The sequence below is a fragment of the Caretta caretta genome, chromosome 3 (assembly GCF_965140235.1).
Source record: "Caretta caretta isolate rCarCar2 chromosome 3, rCarCar1.hap1, whole genome shotgun sequence".
Taxonomy (NCBI): Eukaryota; Metazoa; Chordata; order Testudines; family Cheloniidae; genus Caretta; species Caretta caretta.
Genome location: NC_134208.1, coordinates 164,431,800 through 164,458,562, shown reverse-complemented (window position 1 = coordinate 164,458,562; position 26,763 = coordinate 164,431,800). Strand labels below are relative to the sequence as shown.

Here is a 26,763-nt window from a genome sequence, read left to right as displayed (position 1 = left end):
ACAAAGAATATTTTAATTTGTTGTTGATTTTATAGCTGCACCATTTTGCTTCATTTCTAAAACTACTGAATTATTTTATGAAAGCTGTTGAATTACAAGTTTAGGGCCTGATTCTGCAAACCCTGACCCACACAAAGTGTACATTTGTACTGATCAAGGGTTGCAGATTTGCAGTTTGTGTAGACATATCTGTGCTACCTTTAATCTAACTAGTTTGCTAAAACAGTAGTGAGGACACAGAGGTGTGAACTTTGGCATAGTCTGCACAAGTGAGTACATATCCGGGGGGGGGACGGGGACGGGGGCTGGCTTTGTGCAACCCACACTGAAGCCTGAGCTGATGTTGCAGCGCCCTCACTGCTATTTTTAGCAACCTACCTAGATCACGTATGTCTATACAAGCTGCAAACTACAGTTTGAATCCGACTGCAATGTAGATGTTCCCAAAAAAATACACTGAAGTCACGGCAATCAATGGGACTCCTTGTGGGAGTACAGATTTGCAAGACAAGGGCCTAAGAAAAAAGAATCAATCTCATACCTTCTGAACTTTGCAATCATTGGCAAATTTATCTCTCATTCCCAGTCTTAGCACTGCTCTAAAAGTTTTTTTGAAAATTCTCAAGCTGATGAAACTCCAAGATCAAGACCAACCACAACATACTTTACATATCAGATGCAGGCTACAGACATCTTTCCATTGAACCCCAGCTACTACATTATTCTGCCTTTGAGTGTTACTAACCTCTCTTCCCTGAATGGGACATAAGAGGGAAAGCACCAGTTAAGATACTTTCAAAGACTGGATCAGGCAATTCTTTCTCCAATTCCGTTGAGTCCTGTTCCCACCAGTGACCGACCCCAGTGATTCCACACGCACCGCCAGATTCATTTTCATGAAACCAGTCACTCTGCTCATCATCACCTGTGTAAATATAATAACCACCCCCGCCCCCAAATACAGGTTTATTATCCAGAGAAACCACGCTTGTAATCACAATCTCTTTTTCTTGCTTTATAGTTGTACTACAATTATTTGTATATAGCAACTCTGCTTGGAGAATACGTTTTAATAGCATAACAAGTAATGCCATCAATAAAAACACACAAAATGTTCTGTTTTAGAACCAATTTAGAAAAGTGAAAAACAATAAAACTGATTAATCCTTTGGTGGTAACTGCAGGGAAATCCATTTAAATTACTGCACTTTTCCCATTAACAAAAAAACAAGCCTTAATCTCCTGCTGGGAATTAAAAGGTATAAAACTGTGAAACCAGTTCTTTGCAGCTGATAATAGTATATAATTAGCGTAATTTCGTGATTTGTATGGCATGTAAAAGGGGGAAAAATCATGAACAGATGTGACTAAATAAAATTAATCTGATTAAGTTTATTAAGAAATAAGTTTTGAAAAAGTGGATTTTAAATGAAAAGTGACAGTACCATGAAATATACTGAGAAATGCACTGTATTGCATTATAAAGTTGGCCATTTTTAACAAAAAATATTTTATGGACATTTTCAGTAAATATTAGAGACAATCGCAAAAGCAAGAAAAATTCAACATTAAATAACATCAAAGTCTGTCTTTAACTAATCTGATATAAAAAATAGTTGTAGTCCCCCCCCCAAACATTTAATTAAAGGTGAACTGCTAAGTTTTAAAAACACTGTTTTGTACAAACATGTAGAGGTAGTAAAAAAGAAGAGTACAGAGCACTGTATTTTAAACAAAACTTTGAGGCCATCATTTTATCACTGAGGTCCTGAGCTGCTAATTCCCACTTACTTCCCTCCATTTAGAAGGAAATCCATTAAATCCGACAATATCCTCTTAAGACTTCACTAACTGTCCTTAAAACCAGGAGTTTTAAAAGAAGTATGCTATCGGACTGGTACCATGCCTGGTAGCGTAGTTGCACATAACCTAACATAACTATTTCCATGTATAAAACTGTACCGTGCCTTTCACATTTTTAAATCTGCAAGACTACACGAAACACACATTACATGAATGTTTAACGTTTAATATGCATGGGATAAAAACATTTAAGGAAAATTATTCATTTAAATTTGTTTAATTAAATAGGTGGCTTTACACAGTCAAGTTTATGTCAGCCACAGAATAACCTACATATCAGATGTATTTTGTGAAGTATCCAAGCATATTTTAATATTTGAATATGGGATAATCATGTAACATGATCAGCAATTTGTTACTTCCACTTTGATTGTGCTAAATGTCATTGTCACTCTGACAACAAAAAGAACACATTGTCATGAAAATCCAAGCAGAGCCTTGAGGAAAAGTGGAAAAACAGATATTACAACAATCCACAATGATTTAATTTTATAATTCAAATGTGAGGCAATTCCCCAATACCAGGCCAAGCATACCACTACTGGCTGAAAGTGCTAGTTCTGGCCTGACTGAGTCCATATTAAGAAGAATCAAGATCATCTCACTGATCCCTTAAGGATTAAATTATAAATTGATAGGTTCCAGAAAAGGATAAGAGAAGAAATAAGAAGAGGGGAAAAAAGCCACCTGTAAAATGAGCAATAACACAGAAGTGGGGAGGACGGGGAAGCAGGAGGTGGAAGCTGGAAACAGGGATTTTTTGTACACCTAATATCTATCAAGGAATTCAGCATATTTCACTCTCCCAATTCTCACACTGGCACATATCTATTTTGCTGTGACTTTTCACAAAGTCTGTCCCTCATTAATTCTATCCTCGCCTTCCTCAAGGTCAAGCTAAGTTTCTCTCTATGGATCTAATCCATGATGATCCTCAACAGAGCTAGAAGAATAGTGGTGGACAAAAGCATGCAAATGTTTTCGCTAATTTTGTACTATATTTCAATCTGGCTCTATTCAAACCCCTTTCGTTTAGTTTTTCACAAACTCTTGTACTAGTGAAATTTGTTCAAATATTTGGTTACAGAACGTTGGTTAAAAATGAAACAGCCTATAACTAAGAAATGAAATTTGTGAACAGAAGAAAAGGATAAAGCAATACTAAAAATGACTTGTAATTAACAACTCTGCCAAGCTCAAGCCCCAACAATTGGGACTGATTATTCAAATTAGGCTGATGTCTGGTATGGAGAAAAGCAGATTTTCTTGTACCCAGATTTAAGTTCAGAAACTGTGGGGAAGAAAAAAACAGATAATGAATGGATCACTGGTGGCTAAACATGATTTGTAAACAGCAATCTGCTGCCCAGCTTTTGTGATCACAGAGAGTAACTATACACTTCCATCAAGCAACAGACTGCATTGAAAGTTCTTCAGTATTAAACAGACTGGCAACTACTGGTACTGTATAGTATGTAGAATAACAATACTTATACCTCAAAAGGAAGTTAAGTATAAATTATTTCAATTTTGGTTACTGGGAAGCTACCACACAAAGAGATGAAGTAATTTGCTCAAGGCTACACAGCAGGTCCATGGCAGAACTCGAAACAGAACCCGAGCCTCCTGACTTGCAAGATGTTGTTTATTTGGCCACTTACTCGTATCTAGGTATTTGACTGTTTAATTAAGAGTATGTCTACACTGGCAGAGTTACAGCACCAGGAGTTACAGCGCTGCTCAGAGAGCGCTGAAGGGAAACCGCTGCCGTGTGTTCACACTGTCAGCTGCCTGCGCAATAGCATGTTCACACTTGCGGCACTTGCAGCGGTATTCGGAGCGATGCACTCTGGGGGCAGCTATACCACAGAGCATCTCTTCCTCTTCTGCCACGAAGAGTGGTGTCGCCGGGCATCCTGGGTCCTGTCCCAATGCCCCGTGATGCATTGCTTTGCATCCCAGCAATCCCTGTGCTTCCGTCCGCATTTGGCACCATCTTTCAACAGTCTGTGTACTGTGTGCTCTGCCTCTTCGGTCTGCAGGAATGGATCCCACGCTGTTGACTCTCACTAACATGTCACGAGTGGTAGTGGAGTTATTCCTTAAACTACAAAAGGCAAGAGGAGTTTGACATTGATGTTGCCACATGTAGTAGCTATGACATGAGATTGCTTGTGGCATTCACGGAGGTGCTGACCACAGTGCTTTTGGGCTTGGGAAACAAGCACTGTGTGGTGGGATCACATCATCATGCACGTCTGGGATGACGAGCAGCGGCTGCAGAACTTTCGGATGAGGAAAGTCACGATGTTGGCTATATTTACATTTGACTCTTCCCTGTTAAATCTGCCTGGGTGTGCAAGGGAGGCTGAGGGACTTGTATCTGGCGCTGAATATCAAATCTAGGTATCCAGACTCAAATTCAGCATAATATCTGTGAGATCAGCTCCTTGAAAACAAATTAGAAACCTTTGGATCCTCGTGTAGTAACTTGCAAATTGTGGGGGTCCTAGAGGGGGATGAAAGGGGAAATCTGTTGAGTTTGTCCCCCAGCTCTGTGCAGAGATTGTAGATTTACCAGAGACATAAAAGTACTTTACCCCTCAGCCTGCCCTGGCAGTAAACCAAATGTCCATTTCCTCAAATGTTTTCTTAGTTTATTACATAGGAAGCTAGGGAGAAGAATGAATGCTGGAGTGCTTTTAATCCTAGGATCATGATTTTTCAGGACCTTGCTGGACATAGTGTGAACACAGGGCTGCCTTCAATAGTGCAAGGAACATAGCTAGCTGCAAAAAAAGGCCTTAAATACTATAAACTGTTTCAAGCCATGTTCATGTACAGCATGGAGAAGAGACCCATGTCTTTCAAAAGCCTTAAGAGTCAGAAAACTTCCTTAAAGGACTCCAACAAGATTAACTATCTGTGCTCACTACATGCTCCTGTATTAAAAAATGGATTTGTGATCCCTAGTGAACTCCTAACAAAAAGATTTGGTCTAACTTTTTTTTTTATAAATGTTTAATTGGTTCCTAGCAGATGGAGATTGAGATGCTGCACTCCTTTCAGCTCCCTGCCCTCCTTCCCTTTCCCTCCCTTCCCATTCCTTTACTCATCTGTTCTTCCCCCCCCCCTCTTATTTTTTGGAGGAAAATTGAATAAAATTTTTTTAAAGGCAGTTTAAATTGACAATATTGAGCCAACATTTTAACAAACCAAACTTTCTCATAGTTTAGTTTAGGCATTTAACCATTCAAGACATGTAAAAAAGCAATTATAGCAGAACGGTCTGATTTAAGTTGTAGTATGTGCAACTACAAGTCCCAGCATAATCAGTGGTATGTCAAAAACCAATAGTGTGTGTCAGGAACCCTAGAATTATGCAGTACTTCATGAACATTGCATCCATTAAATGCAAAGAAATACACAACCTACGACATCTAAACTAATCTTGTTTTAACTTAGTGCAGGGGTGGGCAAACTACAGCCCATGGGCCGGATCCGGCCTGCCAGCCATTTTAAGCTGGCCCTCGAGCTCACAGCTTAACTTTTAACAAGTTTGGTTAAAATTTGCAGGAGATAATGCTGCCCACTTCTTGTTTACAATGTCACCTGAAAGTGAGAACAGGCGTTTGCTTGGCACTTTTGTAGACGGCGTTGCAAGATATTTGTGTGTCAGATATGCTAAATATTCATATGCCCCTTCATTCTTCGACCATCATTCCAGAGGACATGCTTCCATGCTGATGATGCTCGTTAAAAAGAAAACATGCGTTAATTGTATTTGTGACTGAACTCCTGGGGGGAAGAATTGTACGTCTCCTCTTGTTTTACCTGCATTCTGCCATATATTTCATATCATAGCAGTCTCAGATGATGACCCAGCACATGTTCGTTTGAAGAACACTGTCACAGCAGATTTGACAAAAAACTTAAAGAAGGTACCAATGGAAGATTCCTAAAAATAGCTACAGCACTCGACCCAAGGTTTAAGAATCTGAAACGCCGTCCAAAATCTGAGAGGGACGAAGTGCGGAGCATGCTTTCAGAAGATTTAAAAGAGCAACACTCAAATACGTGAACTACAGAACCCAAACCACCAAAAAAGAAAATCAACCTTCTGCTGGTGGCAGCTGTCATAAACAAAGATACGGGTAACATAAAATCCCTCCTGGGAAGCTGTACTAAATCGCTTTACCTGAAGGGGTTAAGAAGCTCAAATAACCTGGTTGGCACCTGACCGAAAGGACCAATAAGGAAGGAAGATACTTTTAAATCTTTGGGGGGGAGGTTTTGTTTGTGCTCTCTTTGTTTCTTCCCTCTCCAGATGGAGAGAGAGAGGGACCAGGCAGGTAAAACATCTCCTGAAAACATACCTGAAATGATTCATCTATGATTACAAAAACTGTAAGTAAGGCAAGGAAATGCGTTACATTATCTTTTCTTTTAACCTGTGAATTTTCCCTATGCTAAGAGGTAGTTTCATTCTTGTTTTGTAACTGTGAAGCAGAGTCAGAGGGGAATCCTCTGTGTTTTAAATCTTTTTATTTACCCTGTAAAGTTACCTTCCATCCTGATTTTGCAGGTGTGATTCTTTTACTTTTTTTTTTAATAAATAAAATTCTTCTTCTAAGAACCTGATTGGTTTTCAGTGTCCTAAAAACCAAATAATTTGGTCTGTGCTCATATTGTAACCAACTGGTTGGTATATTATTCTCAAGCCTCACCAGGAAAGGGGGTAAATGGGTTTGGGGGGATATTTTGGGGGAATAGGGACTCCAAGTGACCCTTTCCTGACTTTTTGTGTAAATCACTTGGTGGTGGCAGCAATACCTTCCAAGGACAAAGAAAGGAATTTGTGCCTTGGGGGAAGTTTTTAACCCAAGCTGGTAGAATATAAGATTAGGGGGTCTTTCATGCGGATCCCCACATCTGTACCCTAGAGTTCAGAGTGGGGAGGGAACTCTGGCAGCATCTGATTCAGAGGATGAAAATGAACATGCGTCAGTCCGCTCTGCTTTGGATCGTTATTGAGCAGACCCCGTCATCAGCATGGACGCACGCATGTCCTCTGGAATGGTGGTTGAAGCATGAAGGGACAAATGAATCTTTAGCGCATCTGACATGTAAATATCTTGCGGCGCCGGCTACAACAGTGCCATGTGAATGTTTGTTCTCACTTTCAGGTGACATTGTAAACAAGAAGTAGGCAGCATTATCTCCTGCAAATTGTAACCAAACTTGTTTGTCTGAGTGATTGGCTGAAGTAGGACTGACTGGATTTGCAGGCTCTAATTTTACATTGTTTTATTTTTGACTGCAGGGTTTTTTTGTACATAATTCTACATTTGTAAATTCAACTTTCATGATAAAGAGATTGCACTACAGTACTTGTATTAGGTGAATTGAAAAATACTATTTCTTTTGTTTTTCTTAAGCGCAAATACTTGTAATAAAAAATTAATATAAAGTGAGCACTGTGCACTTTGTACTCTGTGTTGTAATTGAAATCAACATATTTGAAAAAGTAGAAAACATCCAAAATATTTAAATAAATGGTATTCTATTGTTGTTTAATAGTGCGATTAATCCCGCAATTAAACAGCCCCAATTTATTTCAAACCTCCTCTAACGACACCTCAGTCTGGGACAGTTCCTCAGACTTGGAATGCGTCAGGTTTGGGAATCTCCCTCACATCCTCAGCCATGAAAACCGATGCAAAGAATTCATTCAGTTTCTCCGCAATGGCCTTATCGTCTTTGAGTGCTCCTTTAGCATCTCCATCGTTCAGTGGCCCCACTGGTTGTTTAGCAGGCTTCCTGCTTCCCATGTACTTAAAAAAAAAAGTCTGCTATTATTTTTGGGTCTTTGGCTAGCTGTTCTTCAAATTCGTTTTTGGCCTTCCTAATTATATTTTTACACTTCACTTGCCAGAGTTTATGCTCCTTTCTATTTTCCTCAATAGGATTTAACTTCCACTTGTTAAAGGATGTCTTTTTGCCTCTCACTGCTTCTTTTACTTTATTGTTTATCCACAGTGGCACTTTTTTGGTTCTCTTACTATGTTTTTTAATTTGGGGTATACATTTAAGTTGAGTCTCTATTATGGTGTCAAGTTTCCATGCAGCTTGCAGGGATTTGACGTTTGGCAGAGTATCTTTTAATTTCTGTTTAAATAGTGTCCCCACACTGTAAATCTTACTCACAAAAATACTATTTGGATGCCTAAGGACTGTATACACTGCATGCCCTAAATACTCAGACTCCAAAAATACAAATGTTTCCTTTTCATTTGACTAGTCACAATAACTGAGATCCTATTTTTATCCAAATGAAACCCCAGATATTTTAGACCTTAAGGCTTCAATCTAGGAGGCACTTATGCAGGTGTTGCTTGTGTCTTGGTAATATGGTGTGGCGATAACTCTCTCGTTCATTCTTGTTTGTAAAGTACTTTGAAACTGTCAGATCAAGGACAGTATGGAAGCCCTGAGCCGGTGCAAGCCACCCCATGGGGCTGAAGCCCTGAGCCCCGGCAGAAGCCCTCCCTCCCCTGGCCAGGCTGTGGAGTTTTTATAGCATGTTGGAGGGGGGGTGGGAGCCTCTGAAAGAAAAAGACTGAGATGCCACGATTTAGAGGAAGAACAGAAGGTAATTAAGGATGGAGTCCTATGGAACTGCAATAGAAAGCTGGGGGAGGGGAAGGAGGAGAAGGAGAACCTGGAAAGGACAGAGTCATGAAAAACAAAGGAGGACAAGATTTCAGGAACAGCATGGCTGATCATGTCAAAGGCAGCTGATAGGTCAAGGAAAATGAGGATGAACTACCTGTTTTAAGCCTTGGATAGGAAAAGCTCATTAGAGACTTTGGCAAGAGGGGTTGTAGCACAGTTCAAGGAATGGAAGATGGATTAGAGCGGCTCTAAAATAGAATTAGAAGAAGAGAGAAACTCCAGACAACAACTGTAGACAGCATGTTCAAGGAGCTCAGAGATGAAAGGTATAAGGAATACAGGATGGTAGTTGGAGAAGCCGGGGGGTTGTTTGGGTTTTTTTTTTTTTTTGGGGGGGGGGGAGTTAATAAAATGGGAGAGACTAAAGCATGCTTCTATTGTGAGGAGAGAGCAGGAGAAGAGTGAAAGGTTAAGGAAAAAAAGTAAGACTGGGACGAGAGTGGGCATGAGCAAGGTCAGCAGCTGGGATGAGGTCATTGGGGCAGGTGGAAAGGCTACAGGAGGAAAGCAGTCAAACTTCTGAGTGTGTGAAGGGACATGAAGGTGAGAGCTGCAGGATGGCAAAGGAAGTTCATGCCATATTTTATCAGTTTTCTCTTAGAACAAATCAGTGAGATCTTCTATGGATTGAGAAATCGAGGCAGGAGAAGGGGAGAGTTTGAGGAGCAAATTAAAGGTGGTAAAAAGGGGACTAGAGGCATGGGGATTGATTAAATTAGAGAAGTAGAGTTGTTTGGGAAAGAAGATGGCAGAACTAAAGGAGGAGAGAACGTATCTGTAGTGGAGGAAGTCAGCCTGGTCACAGGATTTCTGTCAGTCACTCTGCATTGAGAGAGTAGGAGTGGAGGAAGCAGATGTTGGAGGTGAGCCAGGGCTGCGGGTTGGCAAGTTAGACATTGTGATGGGAGAGAAGGGCACAAGAGCCAAAGGTGGAGGAGAATAAAGTATGGAGAGAGTGAACTACAACAACAACAGAAAGGGAAGAGAGGGCAGGGAGGAGAAGGCTGAGAGCAGAGGAGAAGTCATCAACACTGATGAATGGGAAGTTACAGAAAGCCTAAGCTACAGGGTGAGAGAAAAAGAAGGGGTGGATGATGCTGAAACAGATGCTGTTTCAGTCAGCCAGACAGTCAGATAGGAGAAACTCATCAAAACAAAAATCAGAAGAGTGAGCAGTGATTGGTGAAGACCATGTCAAGTGAACAGCCTCTTTGGTGAGAGGCAGAATTCAGCCAGATCGAATAAAGACAGGAGGGCAAGGGAATGTGAAGCTAAGGGATTGGATGGGTGAGCAATATGGAAGCTAAAGTAATTTAAGATGAGCGTGGAAGATTGTGAGTAGAGGAAGAGAGAGCCAGGAGGCAAATCAGAGAGGAAGGCTGATAGGGAAGAGTATGGTGGACAGCAGATGACAACAAGATAGAGTGGGAGAGAAGAGTCAGATGCAAAGCTGTTCAAAGACTGAGAAAGAAGGGGGAGGAAGGAGAGGTTGTGTCATAAATATAAATGGAAGGGTAAACTCCTTTAAATCCCTCCTGGCCAGAGGAAAAACCCTTTCACCTGTAAAGGGTTAAGAAGCTAGGATAACCTCGCTGGCACCTGACCAAAATGACCAATGAGGAGACAAGATACTTTCAAAGCTGGGGGGGGGGGGGGGAGGGAGAGAAACAAAGGTTCTCTCTGTCTGTGTGATGCTTTTGCCGGGAACAGAAAAGGAATGGAGTCTTAGAACTTAGTAAGTAATCTAGCTAGATATGCGTTAGATTCTGTTTTGTTTAAATGGCTGAGAAAATAAGCTGTGCTGAATGAAATGTATATTCCTGCTTGTGTGTCTTTTTGTAACCTAAGGTTTTGCCGAGAGGGATTCTCTATGTTTTGAATCTGATTACCCTGTAAGGTATTTACCATCCTGATTTTACAGAGATGATTCTTTTACTTTTTTTCTTCAATTAAAATTCTTCTTTTAAGAACCTGACTGGTTTTTCATTGTTCTTAAGATCCAAGGGTTTGGGTCTGTGGTCACCTATGCAAATTGGTGAGGATTTTTATCAAGCCTTCCCCAGGAAAGGGGGTGTAGGGTTTGGGGAGGATTTTGGAGGGGAAAGAACTTTCCAAGCGGGCTCTTTCCTTGTTATAGATCTGTTAGACGCTTGGTGGTGGCAGCAATAAAGTCCAAGGGCAAAAGGTAAAAGTTTGTACCTTGGGGAAGTTTTAACCTAAGCTGGTAAAAATAAGCTTGGGGGTTTTCATGCAGGTCCCCACATCTGTACGCTAGAGTTCAGAGTGGGGAAGGAACCTTGACAGGTTGGAAGCAGCAGGAACAGGAAAGGAGAAGCTTAACACCCACACCTGATCCAGGGCAAGGAGTGAGACAGAAGCAGAAGCCTCCAAAAGAGAAGGCTGTTTCAGAGGCAGTGTCACATGAAATGATCCAGCCCTCTGAGAGCAAGATAAGATGGTATTGTGGATGATCTTTTGAGAGACAGACTGTGCATTTCATAACGAATACACACAAGTGGACTGAATTTAGGCTGCACAGGCAACCTTAATTTTGGCATTTCCTAACTTCTTAGTGCTTGATTTTTCAGGTTTATGTTCTTTTAATGTAGGGTTTGGGGTTTTTTGGGGTGGGGAAAGGTGTTAAGGAGTCTGTGTGCAAGTATAATCAGTGTCATCTTTAAAAGAATGTGTTTGGGCAATATTAGAAGACTACTGAATGTCACCAAAACAAGAACTTTTATCACTAGCCTGTTAGACCTCTGAGAGTACAATTAGCCTGTATTTCAGTCTTTTCAAAAGTAGATTTTCTAATAGTAATTATGTTATGAATTAACATCTGCACAACCACCTCAAAGCTCAAGATTGGGTTAATGGTCGCAACTGTGAATCCTTTACATTATGAAGAGGGCCATATCACAGCTTGCACTCTTTTCCATTTCAGTAGAGTCACTGGAAGCCATATCCTACTAGATAGAAATCCGTACCCTACCTAATATCTCATTCACTATCCAAATGTCATCCCCCACTTTTGATCAACTCATTATGCCTCCATTGCCCACTTCTTAAGTTTTCAAACAAGCAGCTTTGTACATTCTCTCATGCTGCCCCTTACACTTGGGAAGAGATGCCTGTGAACATATGCAAAACTACTCGATTATCCTCTTTCAAATCCCTCCTTAAGAAACTATCCTTTTCCATGATGCCTGTAAAAATCTTGACAACAGTTCGGGTACTGGTGTGCAGACACCACTGTCTGTTATGCTGACCAATATTGTCTCATTGCTTATTTGTACTCTCCCATCAGTCTGTACCCATCTGTTGTATCTTGTTTTATACACTGTAAACTAAGGTTGCCAACTTTCTAATTGCACTAAACTGAACACCCCTGCCCCGCCCCAAGGCCCTGCCCCCAATCACTCCATTCCCCCTCCCTCCTTCACTCACTCGCCCCCACCCTCACTCACTTTCACTGGTCTGGGGCAGGGGGTTGGAATGCGGGAGGGGGCTCTCGTGTGGTGGTTGGGGTGCGGGAGGGAATTCGGGCTCCCGCTGGGGGTGTGGGCTCTGGAGTGGGGCTGGGGTTAAGGGTTTTGGGGTACAGGAGGGGATGCGGGATCCGGGAGGGAGTTTGGGTGCGGGAGGGGACTCAGGGCTGGGGTAGGAGTGCGGGAGGGGGCTGGGGTGTGGGCTCTGGGAGGGAGTTAGGGTGTGGGCAGGGATTCCAATCCGGGGCAGGAGGTTGGGGTGTGGGTTCGGGCTCCAGCTTGGCAGTGCTTACCTGAGGCGGCTCCCAGTTAGCAGCGCAGCAGGGCTAAGGCAGGCTCCCTGCCTGCCCTGGCTCTGCGTGGCTCCTGGAAGTAGCCGACATGTCCGATTCTTAGGCGCAGGGGCAGCCAGGTGGCTCTGCGTGGCGCACACTGCCCACACCAAGAGGTGCTGCCCGTGCAACTCCCATTGGCTGTGGTTCCCGGACAATGGAAGCTGCGGAGCCGGTGCTCGGGGCAGCGCACAGAGCTCTCCTGATCACACCTGCGCCCAGGGGCCACAGGGACATGCCGGCTGCGTCCGGGAGCTGCATGGAGACAGGGCAGGCAGGGAGTCTGCCTTAGCCCTGCTGCACCACCGACTGGACTTTTAACGGCCCGGTCAGTGGTGCTGACTGGAGCCGTCAGGGTCCCTTTTCTACCGGACGTTCTGGTGGAAAACCGGACACCTGGCAACCCTGCTGTAAGTTCTTTAGGGCAAGTAGCATCTGTTTGGACAGCGCCTAGCAGAATGAGGTCCTGGTTCATGATTTAGGGCTCCTATGTATTATGGTAATACAAATTAGGGAATATATTTCATAGTTCCACTTTATGCAAGTGACATTTTATTGTCTAATTTGGAACTTAAGAAATCAATTTGGGACTGATTTTTTACAAGAAAGTAAGTGACAGAAGATACAGTAGCTATGGTGCTAAGTAATAGAAAATATTGCTACTAAAGCAAATTCAACTGATCCTAAAAGGCATGCACCAACAGGGGCCAGATATTGCTTCCAATTAAGAGTTTTAATGAAAACAAGATCTTTCTCTGGATCTAAAAGTCAGTTAACCTGATTCAAAGCCCCTTGAAGTAAATGAGAAGACCCCTATTGACTTCAATAAGTTTTGGATAAGGCCTTGAAGTAACTAACGCAAAAATTATCTTTCCTACACAGAGCAACAATTAATCTCACTATCTTCTAAGAATGCTATTTTAGAACCAATACTTTCCATTAGAAACCCTCATAAAATAGACACAAATAACTGATAAATATCAAGTTCCAACATGAAATGGGAACAAAGAAAAAATGCAGTTCTTGAAATAGAGATCAAGCCTGCAAAATGTATAGTTATAATCCTCTGCAACTCAATTAAAGTTATTGTTGGAAAGGATCAAAAATGAAAAAACTGAATGGCTATGGACTGAAAAAAGTAATGTGACACCACTGAAAAAAATTACTACCTATTGACCAATAACACCCCCAAGAAAATAATTATATGAATTGATAATTGCTTTCCAATGTTTTCAACAAACATTTAGTCTTTGTTCAGAGAATTATTATCACTATATCCAGCCCTTGTTTTTTAAGGCATTCTAGATAAATGTGGGAAGGGCTACCAGTCTTTTGTGAACTTGTCAGATAGAATACTGAAGAGATTGAGGTATGTAAGATGTACTCAATACCAGTCTCAAAATACAATCTTCCCTAATATTATAAGCTTCACATACTAGCCTTTTGAGATAACCAAGGAATTTAATACTTAAGGTCATTGAGACAGGACACCTTTCCATAACATTTAAGAAGCTGGAAAAAAAGCTATACCTCAACTCACTAGGCAGTCTGTTAAAGCAATTTCACCAACCTATGAAATAACTCGTAATGATTACCGAATTTTAACTGATACAGTTTGGCAAAAAAAAAAATAATAATGATGTTTCAGTACCTTGTCTTCCCTCATCATTGGTAAACAAACCAGCATCACTGCTGCTCAGGCTGCTAGATTCACTGTAATAAAGAAAAGAAAGAAACAGATCAAAAGAACAATTGATCTCTCAGTTGTAAAATTTTAAAGACAGGAGGCTGTTTTCAGATAGAACTTAAACCTGACAAAAATCTGAAAGAAAATAAGATTTTGTTTTTAATCAAACTGCAAATAACCTAGTTCCATTAACTACAGAACATATTATTTTTGTCACATAAAACTACTGGAATCTAATGGGACCCTGACAGTAAGCCAGATGTGACTGCAACAAGGAGCTGACACAATTGATGCATTTTATCATCTGCTTCCATCAAATGTTCACTGCTCCAATTCAGCTTGATCCCAGAACACCACTGCTCAATAAAATGGGGGGGAAAAAAATCTCAAAACAAAAGCAGTCTAAGCCTTTCTTCCAACACATGCAATACAAGAGTCTGGAGAAGGAACTACTGTTCTTAGCATTTGCAAATATTCTGTACAATACATTTGCAAATATTCTGTACAATACATTGCTTAAGGATTCACTACAACTATATTACTTGGTAAGAAAGAAAAGTTTGCAGTAATGACAATCCATTAAATCAAAGTAAAGGTCACCCTGAGAAAAATGAATATGATCAATAGGATTATAACAGCAAAAGACAGAAAATGCAGGTTATAATTTACTTTTCTGTAACTTCTGATTTGGCCTTAAACAAGATGTTGGTCTACAAGACGGATGCACAGCATACACACACATCTACTCCTATATGTAAAATTAGAGATCATGGAGGAGGGTAAAGTGTTTTGTTCTCCCTGGGTTGTACACAAGCATCTCACATTATTGTAAATTAAAAGTCTAAATATTAAACCAGCCTCCTGTGCTTAAACTATAGCACAGACCATGACACTGAGTTTTTGTCCAGGGTAGAGGTTAAGTGGAGAAATGCTTTTATGTTCTTCAGGGAACTGTATTCTCACAATACTATATATCTTATATATTTTTTTACAGTGAAGTATGGATTAATTTTTAAAAAAATGTCAGTTCACCTAAAGACATGAATTCAAGAAAAAGGTGTGCATTTCAAATTAATTTTCAATGTAGTATGCTTTTATGTATGTTACGTTAAGGAAAATTAGAACACCTTAAGTATTTTTCCTATATTATATAGTTTGTCTTCAATATGAAGCAAAATCCAATTCATTTTATATATTTCAACCTAGACATCAACTTATAAGTATTTTTAAAAATATATATTTCATTTTTGGTTTCATTCCTAACACCCATTCTTAAAAGTAAGCTCTAAACCTTACTCCTAAATTAGCTGTTTTAATTGCTTTTTGGTTTAGACATGAATTTGCTTGCTGGAAAAAAAACTGAAATTATTTAGTTTTCCCAATTTCTCTCAGAAATTGAAACCAGAATTAGTTTTACGTTTGGGAAATATCTGATTTCAGCTTCTAGAACTAATTATATGGTTAATTGTTTTTATATCTTCCTTTACAAGGCGCTCAAACGGGGCTTGAAATTGGGCCTGATGTAGATAGCCAAGCAGTGACTTGCTAACATGTGCAGCTGTCATATTTCTTAAAGCTGTGTTCTAAAACTCTGCTGTATCTTCTACTGTATACAGTGACTTCTTACTGTACAAGCAGCACTTACACATCTCTTTTATTCTAGTACAGTAAGAGACTTAAGCACTTAACTAAAGATAATGGTCCTAAATACAAATATGGCATATCTTATGAGCTATAAAAGTGATCAAGCAGAGCTTGAACCTTGAAATGCTATAAAGCTAAGCAAATCCTAGTGCCTTCTTTCTGCAAACTATCCCCTCCTCACTTAATTCCATCAGACAGTTCTGCATACTTCTACAATTATAAATGTCCTACAACTCTACATCACACATCTTTTTTAAAAAAATAACTTTTTGACTGAAGTTTCCAGTCTAAAAGTATTTCCTTTTAAAAAAAAAAAAAAAGTTCAGGAATCCTTTCAGCCATTTGAATTTTGGGAAACAAGACAAAAAAAAATCTATTATTCTTCCCCACCACACACACAAGTTCCCATTTTATAAGGGCTTGCGTATACAAACATTTACCAAGTTCATGGTAAGCTGAAGTGTAAGTCTAATCCCGTACTATCCTGCAGCCCACTAAGCATCCATGTAGATTCTGCTGCCATACACTAAAAGTTCCATCCATAGACAGCTTTGATCCACCCACTTTGTAATGGGAATAGATTAAAATACATTAAGGAAATACTTTTAGATCGGTTGAAAGCTCCAACCAAATGGTTAATTCTAAAAAAGAAATGTGATGTAAAGTTGTGGGACATTTAGAATTGCAAAATATACAAAACTGTCTATGGTGGAATTAAAGTGAGGATGGGATACTTTGCAGAAAAAAGACACTAAGATTTGCTTTATAGTATTTCAAGATTCAAGCTGTGATTGATCATTTTGAAGATCATCAGCAGGGTTCATACAGATGTTTGCTGCAAGGTAGATTTATACCCCATCTTGCCATGAACTAAACTGCTCTTATGGCCAAACCTTAAGAGAGCCATACTCATCTCTTCCCTTTAAGTTTGCAATTTGAACTTTGGTACTTAAGTAATCTTCACTGAGGCATTTGTTCTTGATCAGTTTATATAGAATATTGCCATACAATAAAAGCTTTACGCATTTGAAGACTTCTGCAGAGCATGCTCAATAGACGTAGATTTTTAGCGTAACACAATGAAGCCCCTGCCTCCGTTGGGGCATCATACTATCAGCACAAGGACTACTGCTGGGATAACTGTAAATGTGGAATGTGTGTCCCATTGAAATATACACACAGCAAAATCATCCAGAAAACAAAGCCTTCAATAGGGACAAATGAAAATTGGCATGGCAGACCTGATAACTCTGGATTCTACAGTTCAAATCTTACTCAGCAGTATTACTGAAGACATGAATCTTACCAAGATGTTTTCAGTAATTTACCTCTTTGTGTCTAGCACACAGTTTTAGAAAGACATTTTTATCTCTGCCAATGCTTTCAGAACACAATAGTAGCAGAGGCTAGTTAGTATGTTTTGTGTTCCTCTAGTGGGATAAAGTGATAGAATCAGATAGTAGTAATGCATTTAATGGACACCATCAAGTTGAAGTCTAGCCATTTGAAAATTAGAGTTAAAAGCAGTTTGAGTACTCCATATGCCTCTGAATCTCCTTGTCAGATTTTGTGGTTTTGCAGTCACATTTTCATCTTTAAAAAAAAAGGTTCCCCTTTCCCCTGCTGCCGTGTTAAAGACACACAAATAGGTGAAAATGGCAAAACTGGCTGTAAAGTGCTGGCAAATGACAACAAACGGAAAACAGAGAAAGTTTTCTCTGAAACGATAATGACCTTAGCTGTTACAGTATTACTAAGTTTCAGAGGAACAGCCGTGTTAGTCTGTATTCGCAAAAAGAAAAGGAGTACTTGTGGCACCTTAGAGACTAACCAATTTATTTGAGCATGAGCTTTCGTGAGCTACAGCTCACTTCATCAGATGTTTACCGTGGAAACTGCAGCAGACTTTATATACACACAGAAATCATGAAACAATACCTCCTCCCACCCCACTGTCCTGCTGGTAATAGCTTATCTAAAGTGATCAACAGGTGGGCCATTTCCAGCACAAATCCAGGTTTTCTCACCCTCCACCCCCCCCACACAAATTCAACTTGTGGCACCTTAGAGACTAACCAATTTATTTGAGCATGAGCTTTCGTGAGCTACAGCTCACTTCATCAGATGTTTACCGTGGAAACTGCAGCAGACTTTATATACACACAGAAATCATGAAACAATACCTCCTCCCACCCCACTGTCCTGCTGGTAATAGCTTATCTAAAGTGATCAACAGGTGGGCCATTTCCAGCACAAATCCAGGTTTTCTCACCCTCCACCCCCCCCACACAAATTCAACTTGTGGCACCTTAGAGACTAACCAATTTATTTGAGCATGAGCTTTCGTGAGCTACAGCTCACTTCATCAGATGTTTACCGTGGAAACTGCAGCAGACTTTATATACACACAGAAATCATGAAACAATACCTCCTCCCACCCCACTGTCCTGCTGGTAATAGCTTATCTAAAGTGATCAACAGGTGGGCCATTTCCAGCACAAATCCAGGTTTTCTCACCCTCCACCCCCCCCACACAAATTCAACTTGTGGCACCTTAGAGAGGAGGTATTGTTTCATGATTTCTGTGTGTATATAAAGTCTGCTGCAGTTTCCACGGTAAACATCTGATGAAGTGAGCTGTAGCTCACGAAAGCTCATGCTCAAATAAATTGGTTAGTCTCTAAGGTGCCACAAGTACTCCTTTTCTTTTTAGTATTACTAAGTGAAGTATTTCCAGAAAGGAGCATGTTTTTTAAACTGATAGTGTCCCCTTGCAGCACAAGAATAGATGACAACTGGAATCCATAAGGGATAGTCATTTTTGTTCTTAAAACCTGCAAGCTGCCCTTTTTTGGGTGTTTGGAGGATTTGCCCCGACTTTGGCTCCCTCCACCCAAACACTGGATACTTCAGTGCAAAACTCATGTATTTTTACCCTCCGCTGGCACAAGACATTTTTAAAAGTGTTAAAATTTAACAAAAAAATTTACAAGAGTACAGGACAAACATGACGGAATCTGAAAGCGTTCCAGACACAAAGGCCCCAACAAGACCAACTTCTGGTCCAATACAAGTGTGAAGACACTATGAAATTCAGTTTCTTTTCAGTGGCATGGTGACTCAGGATTCCTGTTGTGATTAAAAAATTGTCTACAGTTCTCAGAAAACAGATGGAAAGTACAAAAAGCAATTTCTATAAATACTATCCCTCTTATTGTTGATTGAGTAATTAGAATCAGTCACTTACCAGTATTGTTATGCTACTGAATAAGTGACCTCTCTTCTTGCCCTAGCCTAGAACCTATGCATGCCATCACTACAGCACACCTAAACTGTGACCAACAAGCAAAAGATTCAATGCAGGTTTTAGATAAGACTCCTACAACAAATGAGGAACACTGTTGTTGTCTAGTCACTAGATTGCCAGAATTTGTGCCTTAAATAGGAGTTGCCCTGCTCACAGTTCTGCATTCAGAACCAAACACACTGGATAAACACGATCAGGATCATCAGACCCTGTAGGTAACATCACTTGTGTGTGGTGGAAAATGACATCTTACTGTGTTGTCAAAATACTACTTTGGAAACAATTACTCTTGTGGTATGCCTGTTGTCTGGAAGAGATTGATGAGGCATACTGCCGAAGGGTCATCATTATCCCATTTTTCTAATGGCAAGCTCAGGTGTTTCTGAACTATAAATTGTTTTTTGCATTTTGTAAGTGATGTGCATTCTTGGGAACCTACAGACTTTTTATGCCCATGACACACCGACTGTCTAGTGGGTGTACCCATATACTGTACTGATAATCTTCTGATGAATACCAGCAACAATCAAAGCACCAGCGCCTAGACATTGGAAAACCTAAGCTATTTAATTACCTTGTGTGTGATTAAGTGCTAGTTCAAATACCATGCATAATACAATAACTTAACATTTAAGACATTTTAAAATTCCTGTTTTCTTGGTCTTAATATTGAAACAATTAGTATAAATTTTCTTCAAGTAATTGTTTCCTTTGCTCCTTTTCAGCCACCCATCAGATTTCCTCTGAATTGCTATAATTTAACATTCTACAATATGTTTAAAGTAGCAGTATTCTAGTATTACTGGATCAGGAAAGACCCCTAACTTTAACTGCTTAAAACATACTGCTATTGACTGCATTTTAATTCTGGAATAAAGAAAACAAGACTTGTCAATACCTATACCACTACAGTAGCAATATAAGAATTTTGTTTCAGTTGATAAAGAAAAAACAATCGATCACCTGTCACTCATGTTCTCATCTGAACCCTTTTGCTCCTCATACTCCATTTTGTCCTTATTTGCCTGATTCGGTTCTTCACTCTCTATAACCACGCCTTCATCCAAGATTTCTGGTCCTTGCCTAGTTGTAGCTAGTTTTCTTTTTTTCACTTTGCTCTTGGCAAATTCTTGATGTTGGTAAGATCTATTATCATTATCCATTTCTTGATCTCTGCTGTTATCCTGTTGTTGGGTCAATGTTAGTGTATTCGTGACTTCTGATGGTGGATCTATTGCCATGCGTTTCACCTTTCTTCTCCTACGCAGGGTCCTGTTTCCTATATTGTCAAGAGCCAAATCAGACTCATGCCACAGAGGTCTTTTGCCTCTAATGTTATTTAAATTTGAAGAAGGCCTGCGTTTAGCAACCAACTGATCATCAGAGTCACTGTGGTCTTTCTTATTAGTAGTATGATACTCTCTATAGTCCTTGCTTGGTTCTTCTAGACTGGAATCAGAACCTTCACTTAAACAGTGACTAGTCTCCCAAGGATGATGAGTGGTAAATGAACGTCTTTTTCGTCCTCTCCTTTTTCTTGCCTGGCGTTTTAGAAGACAAGACACGCTGCGAGAGTGATCACCAGTATCAGCAAAACCTCCTCTGGCTTGCTCCGAACTTTCTTCCAGTGCTGAGACCAGATCATGAACTAGTTCCTCCATAGTCCTACTGAAATGCCTACGTATGTAAAGAAAAAACAAAAACAAAACTGATTACAACGTGCATCAACTTCAGCAGTATGTTTTCATATATCAATATCATTACAGTGTCAAAGACAGTCTTATGATCAGCACTTTTAACACCGTTGTAGTTCTACAGAAAGCTGTCTTCTAAATCAGCCAGTACCACAACACACTTATGAGGAGGTTTTCCCTTTATAGTGTCACTCTCTCTCCTAACTTCCATCTTAACAACAGCACCTTCAATTTTTGGCAGTCCTGCTAATATTGCTTTCATTTACAGATATTTCATCTCAACTTCATAGTTTTCAGGGGTTAATCTGTTAGCTATGAAGATTGTATATTGACAGGTTTTGCCAATCAGAAGCAAGTGAGCACATTTTAAATTATCTATAAAGTAGGAAATTGAATATACATATTTACTCCTTTATTGTATATTATTAGGTACAACTTTAAAAGTTGTCATTAGGATAAAATGTTTGACACTCTGTATCTTGGGGGAACACCCTGCACCCCCACGTTCATCCTTATAATACGATTGTGTGGTACCCAATGCAAAGTTTGTCGGGTCTTCGGAAGACTCATGATGCACTGAACATTGTTGTTATAGTAATGTTAGAGGTTGTAATTTCACATATATAGTTATGAGGCTGAAAATGTGTCCTCATGGCTTAAAACAAGCCCAGACAAAACTCTCCAGGAACAGAGGGGCAGTTTATACCTCATCAGGGCACGTATGGGACAAACGCAGCCCAGCCTCACAGGAACACAGGACCTGTTGGACTCTCGAGTGAGTCACCCCCTTCCCTTGGTCAGTTTGGGACTACGATAAATTAATTCTCACCTGACACTGAAAGTGCGGGGGAAGGGGCGGCAAAGCCAAGAGGGAAGAAAGACATGGTAAAAGGGAAAGACGTTTGCCATGCTTGCTCTCCTCTTCCGCCTCCATCTACAGACACCACCACCAAGTGACTGAAGCATTGATCAAAGGGGAGAGCCTGGCTGAAGGGCAATCAACCAGCCTGTGGTGAGAAGCATCTAAGTTTGTAAGGGCACTGAAAGCGTTAAGATCAGCTTAGAATGCGTTTTGCTTTTATTTCATTTGACCAAATCTGACTACTTGTGCTTTGACTTATAATCACTTAAAATCTATCTTTTGTAGTCAATAAATTTGTTTGTTTATTCTACCTGAAGCAGTGTTTGGTCTGAAGCATGTCAAAGACTCCCCTTGGGATAACAAGCCTGGTGCATATCAATTTCTTTGTTAAACTGACGAACTCATACAAGCTTGCAGCATCCAGCGGGCATAACTGAAAACTGCAAGACAGAGGTTCCTAGGGTTGTGTCTGGGACCAGAGATATTGGCTAGTGTTATTTGGTTGCACAATCCAAGAAGCAGCTGGCCAAAAGTGCTCACTCACATTCTTGGAGCAGCTTACATGCTAGAAGCTGTGCGTGAACAACCCGGGAGTGGGGGTTCTCACAGTGAAGCAGGGTAAGGCTGGCTCCCAGAGTCGAGGATTGGAGTGATCTAGCAGATCACTGGTCCAGATCACACCAGGGGAACGTCACAATGTTGTCACAAGATAATTGTCTCTTGATGCTACCAAGGTGAATCTGAAACACTAATTTTTTGATTATATAATATTTTTAATCGTGACTAATTTTGTCTTCCCAAATGACTGATATCTATTTGATCTTTAAAAATATTGATTCACTGGAGTGACATTAAGTTGAGAGAACCTTTCCCCTAAATGACAGGTTTCAGAGTAGCAGCCGTGTTAGTCTGTATTTGTAAAAAGAAAAGGAGTACTTGTGGCACCTTAGAGACTAACAAATTTATTTGAGCATAAGCTTTCGTGAGCTACAGCTCACTTCATCGGAGATGTAGCTCACGAAAGCTTATGCTCAAATAAATTGGTTAGTCTGTAAGGTGCCACAAGTACTCCTTTTCTTTTTTCCCCAAATGAAATTCTAGAAGATTAAAAGCAAAGTTATCCTTTCTGATCTACACACTCAATCAGTAGGAATCGCACACCTTTATGAGACCACAGACTATCCGACTAAGGCATCATGCAGATATGAGGAAAGAATTTTACTCTGCACCACAGCTCACATCACTTCACTAACATTAAAAAACCATGGCTGGCCCGTGACAAGAGACTCAGACTCGCAGGGCTCACTCAGGCTACAGGGCTGTTTCACTGCAGTATAGACTTCTGGGCTCAGTCTGAGCTCTGGGACCCTCCCACCTCACAGGGTCCTAAAGCTGGGCTCCAGCCCAAGCCCGTAAGTCTACACAGGGTTCTGTAGCCTGGGAGCCTGAATCAGCTGGCATGGGCCAGTCACAGGCATCTAATTGCAATGTAGATATTCCTATATTTATCACCAAGTATACTTCAGTAGGCTCACACTCGAATAAAAAAAAAACAAAAAACACTAAAACCAAAACAATAAGATTTACTGCAGATCACCCACGTGAAAAAATCAAAACAAACTGATCAGACTGACACCCCAAAGTAATTAGCCTCCTTTCTTCTAGTGCTCACTACTGTGTTATGCCTGGTGACATATAGTGGAAGAACACTGGTCAGTAAATTGCGTAGGTGGGTGTCCAGAAGAAAGCTGTTCATATAGTTTTAGAACAGTACGAAAGGAGACATGAGTCAGCAGGTTGCAAATGGAGACAGAGTTTAGTCATACAGCCCACAAGTTTCCCCCACTCACTCACCCATCACTGACCCCAGGCCTAAAGGTGCTAAGCAGGATGGTCCAATGGTTACACAACAACATGAGGCAGGAGACCTGAGCTCTCTTTCCTGCTCTGCTCTGACTTGTTGTATAATCCTGGACAACTCACTTAACTCATTGTGTCTCAGTCTCCCCATATAAAATGGGAATACCACCACCTTCTTACATTTCTTGAGTTCTATGGACCAAAAGTACTAGGTGAATTCTAATTTAGTTCTGAAAAAATTCAAATTCACCATGAAATGTTTTACCTACAAGGAGAAGTCTCTTGAACTGTGCTGCTACTTTTAGTAGTTTCAGAAAGTTACTTAAGAAAATAATTTGTGCCAGCTGTAAGACATATCACCACAATCATAAAGACAGACTAGTGCAGTCTACTATCTCAATTTTGATAAATACATGATGCTAAACTGTACGTATGTTCACTTCTCAACTCTTTTTCTATGCCTGCTATAATGTCTGAATTCTTATTTCTGTTACTCCTTGACATAACCAAGCATTTCCTGTGCCCCTTGCTAAGTACAAACAACACCTTGGCAGCACCTTCCAGGGATTGTGCACCCTTTGGCACTCACCTTTGAGCAAGAAACACAAATCAGGTACCAGTACTTTTTGCTTCTCCTTAGTCCTTCTGGTTCTCATGAGAAATCATTTTCCTTGCTTTTGAGAAACAACTACAGGCGATAGCAGCGAAAGAGGTAGTAATGCAAATAAAGCATTATTTATCAGAAAATTCAGATAGAATAAAGTAACTGGTAGCCAATCAAATCTACAGATTGGCTGACAACCTAGTTATATAGGAAAATATTGGAATACGTCCGTTTTTACATTTTTAGATTTGAGAAGTTTCTCTATTTCTGCCATCTTCTCCTTCTCTCCCTTTCTCATGACTTGTCTACACTACAAATTTTAGCCAACACTGTGGCTGTAGTAATGCAAACCATGACTTGCACCACAGCAGCATACACAGGTTTCAAAGCAATGCAAGTCATGGTTTGCACCAATACAGGTATATCAGTGACTATTAAAAAAAAACACACACAGAAAACCCAGTGTAGAGAAGGCCTTAGCATAGGAGCACATTTGGCCTTACCTACAGGTGGAGAAATGGTTTGGTTGTTTGTGGGGGTGGGGTGGGTTTTTAAGTTTTCAGTTAAGTTAGCTTTATGTGACGGACAGCTCCCTCAACACCTTTGAAGACAACTTCATCTGTAGCTCACGAAAGCTTATGCTCAAATAAATTTGTTAGTCTCTAAGGTGCCACAAGTACTCCTTTTCTTTTTGTGAATACAGACTCACACGACTGCTACTCTGAAACCTGTCATCTCTTTTCAGGCTCACAAAACAAAAGAAGTGTTGAGCTGCATCTTCACAGGTATTAAGGGGGTTTTCAAATTGTTTTAACTTGGCATGAGAGGAGCCTCAGAGTACAACACAGCTTTTTTAAAAAAAAAAAAAATTTCTCGTCAGCATATAGGCAGTTATAAATCAAACTCAGCACTTAGAAAAAAAATTAGCACTATCCCATCTCTGGCATAACACTCACTACATTCAACATTTCATGAAATTCAAAATACCTAGGTTGGCAAAAGACTGCTTATCAAGAACATAAAGCACTTCAGTGTGACCTTTGTTCCTTGTTGAACAACACTTGATTAGAATACAGTCTATTTAAAGAGCTTTTATTCCCTGGCCTAGACCAAAGCGTTAGGCCCAGTCTACACTGGCAAGTTTCTGCACAGTAAAGCAGCTTTCTGCATTGTAACTCCCGAGGTGTACACACTGCCAAGCCATTTAGTGTGCAGTTGCAGCACTGTAAAAAAACCCACCCCGACGAGAGGCGTACACCGGGAGTACAGCGCTGCGGTGCCAGTATAGACACCCTGGTCGATTACAGTGCTGTGATTGTCCTCTGGGAGGTGTCCTACAATGCCGGTTCTCGCCTCTCTGGTAATCAGTTTGACCTCTACTGCTCTGCCTTCAGGTGACCAGTGGTCATCCCCACCCCGTAAATTCCTCTGGAATTCTGAAAGTCCCCTTCCTGTTTGCTCAGTGATGCATGCAGTGGTCTCAGTGCATCTTTCCAGGTGGCCATGTCTGCTCCACGCACCGGGTGATCCCTCACTTGGAGAAATGCCAAGCTGCTGGACCTCATCAGTATTTGGGGAGAGGAGACTGTCCAGTCCCAGCTGTGCTCCAGCCGTAGGAATTATGATACCTATGGACAGGTTTCACGATGCATGACAGAAAGGGGCCATGTCCAGGACACACTGCAATGCAGGGTCAAAGTGAAGGAGCTGCGGTATGCCTACCACAAGGCGCGGGAGGCAAACAGCCACTCCAGTGCTGCGCCCATATGTTGCCGGTTCTACAAAGAGCTGGACGCAATACTCGGTGGCGACCCCACCTCCACTGCGAAGATCACTGTGGGTACTTTGGTGGCTCGCATGCCAGTCGAGAGTGGACCGAGCCAGGAGGAGGAAATCTTGGATGAGGATGTGGAGGGGGAGGGGGACCCAGAGTTCAGAGATGCATGCAGCCAGGAGCTCTTTTCTACCCCGAAGGAGGCTAGCCAGGCACAGCTGTCGGATCTTGGCGAAGTTCAAACAGGAGAGGAGGTCCTTGGCAAGTGGATTTGATTTTGGAAATTGCTGAGGCGAGTTGTTGGGGACACGAAGGTTACAGAAAGCAGGCTTGTCTCTGTATGAGGCACGTACCACCACATGCCTAGTTTGAGCGGCGGAACAGGCTGTTGATTGACTCTCTCAGCCAGTTAGTGATAGGTATGTGAATGCTGGCTGTGTTTTAAATCACTGAATCAGTGTTCTGTGTGTTGCAAACAATACTGCTTCTGTAAAATGTTGCACTTTGCCTTCACAGATATGACTTTGGGAGCCCAGCCTTCCTCTTTGTTATCGCCAGCTGAATGGCTGCGCAGAATTAGAAAGCAGCCATGAAGAACTAAAGAGGACTTTCTGTGTGATGTCATGATGTACTCCACAGCCGAAAAACAAGAATTGAAGGAGTAGTGGGACAGTGAGAAGGAGGACCGAAGGGAGAATGTGGCGAACCAGAACAAAGCCATGGAGCAGCTCTTAAACGTTATGGAGCACCAAGCGGACATGTCCCAGGTGCTACTAGCACTGCAAATTGAGCAGCTCTGCACCCGCCCTCCCCTGCAGCTGCTGTCGCAAAACTCTTTCCAATGCGCCCCCTCCAGACGCTGCCAACACACTCTTATCAAAATCCTGGCTCCCGTCTGTAGCCGCTGCATTCCACT

At 41.0% G+C, this 26,763-nt stretch overlaps 1 protein-coding gene across 2 annotated transcripts in view; it reads right to left on the bottom strand.

Annotated features, from left to right (window-relative positions):
- Window positions 1-26,763, bottom strand: part of GPATCH2 (G-patch domain containing 2) — a 182,218-nt gene that overhangs the window by 148,293 nt on the left and 7,162 nt on the right. Inside the window, exons 2-4 of one of the 2 annotated variants that reach the window (XM_048843190.2) lie at window positions 20,017-20,730; window positions 14,067-14,128; window positions 746-925 (exon numbers count right to left, since the gene is read on the bottom strand). In XM_048843190.2, the coding sequence (XP_048699147.1) occupies window positions 746-925; window positions 14,067-14,128; window positions 20,017-20,730 (956 nt within the window). The remainder of the gene's footprint in view (window positions 1-745; window positions 926-14,066; window positions 14,129-20,016; window positions 20,731-26,763) is intronic. The other variant, XM_075127071.1, reaches the window with a different exon arrangement.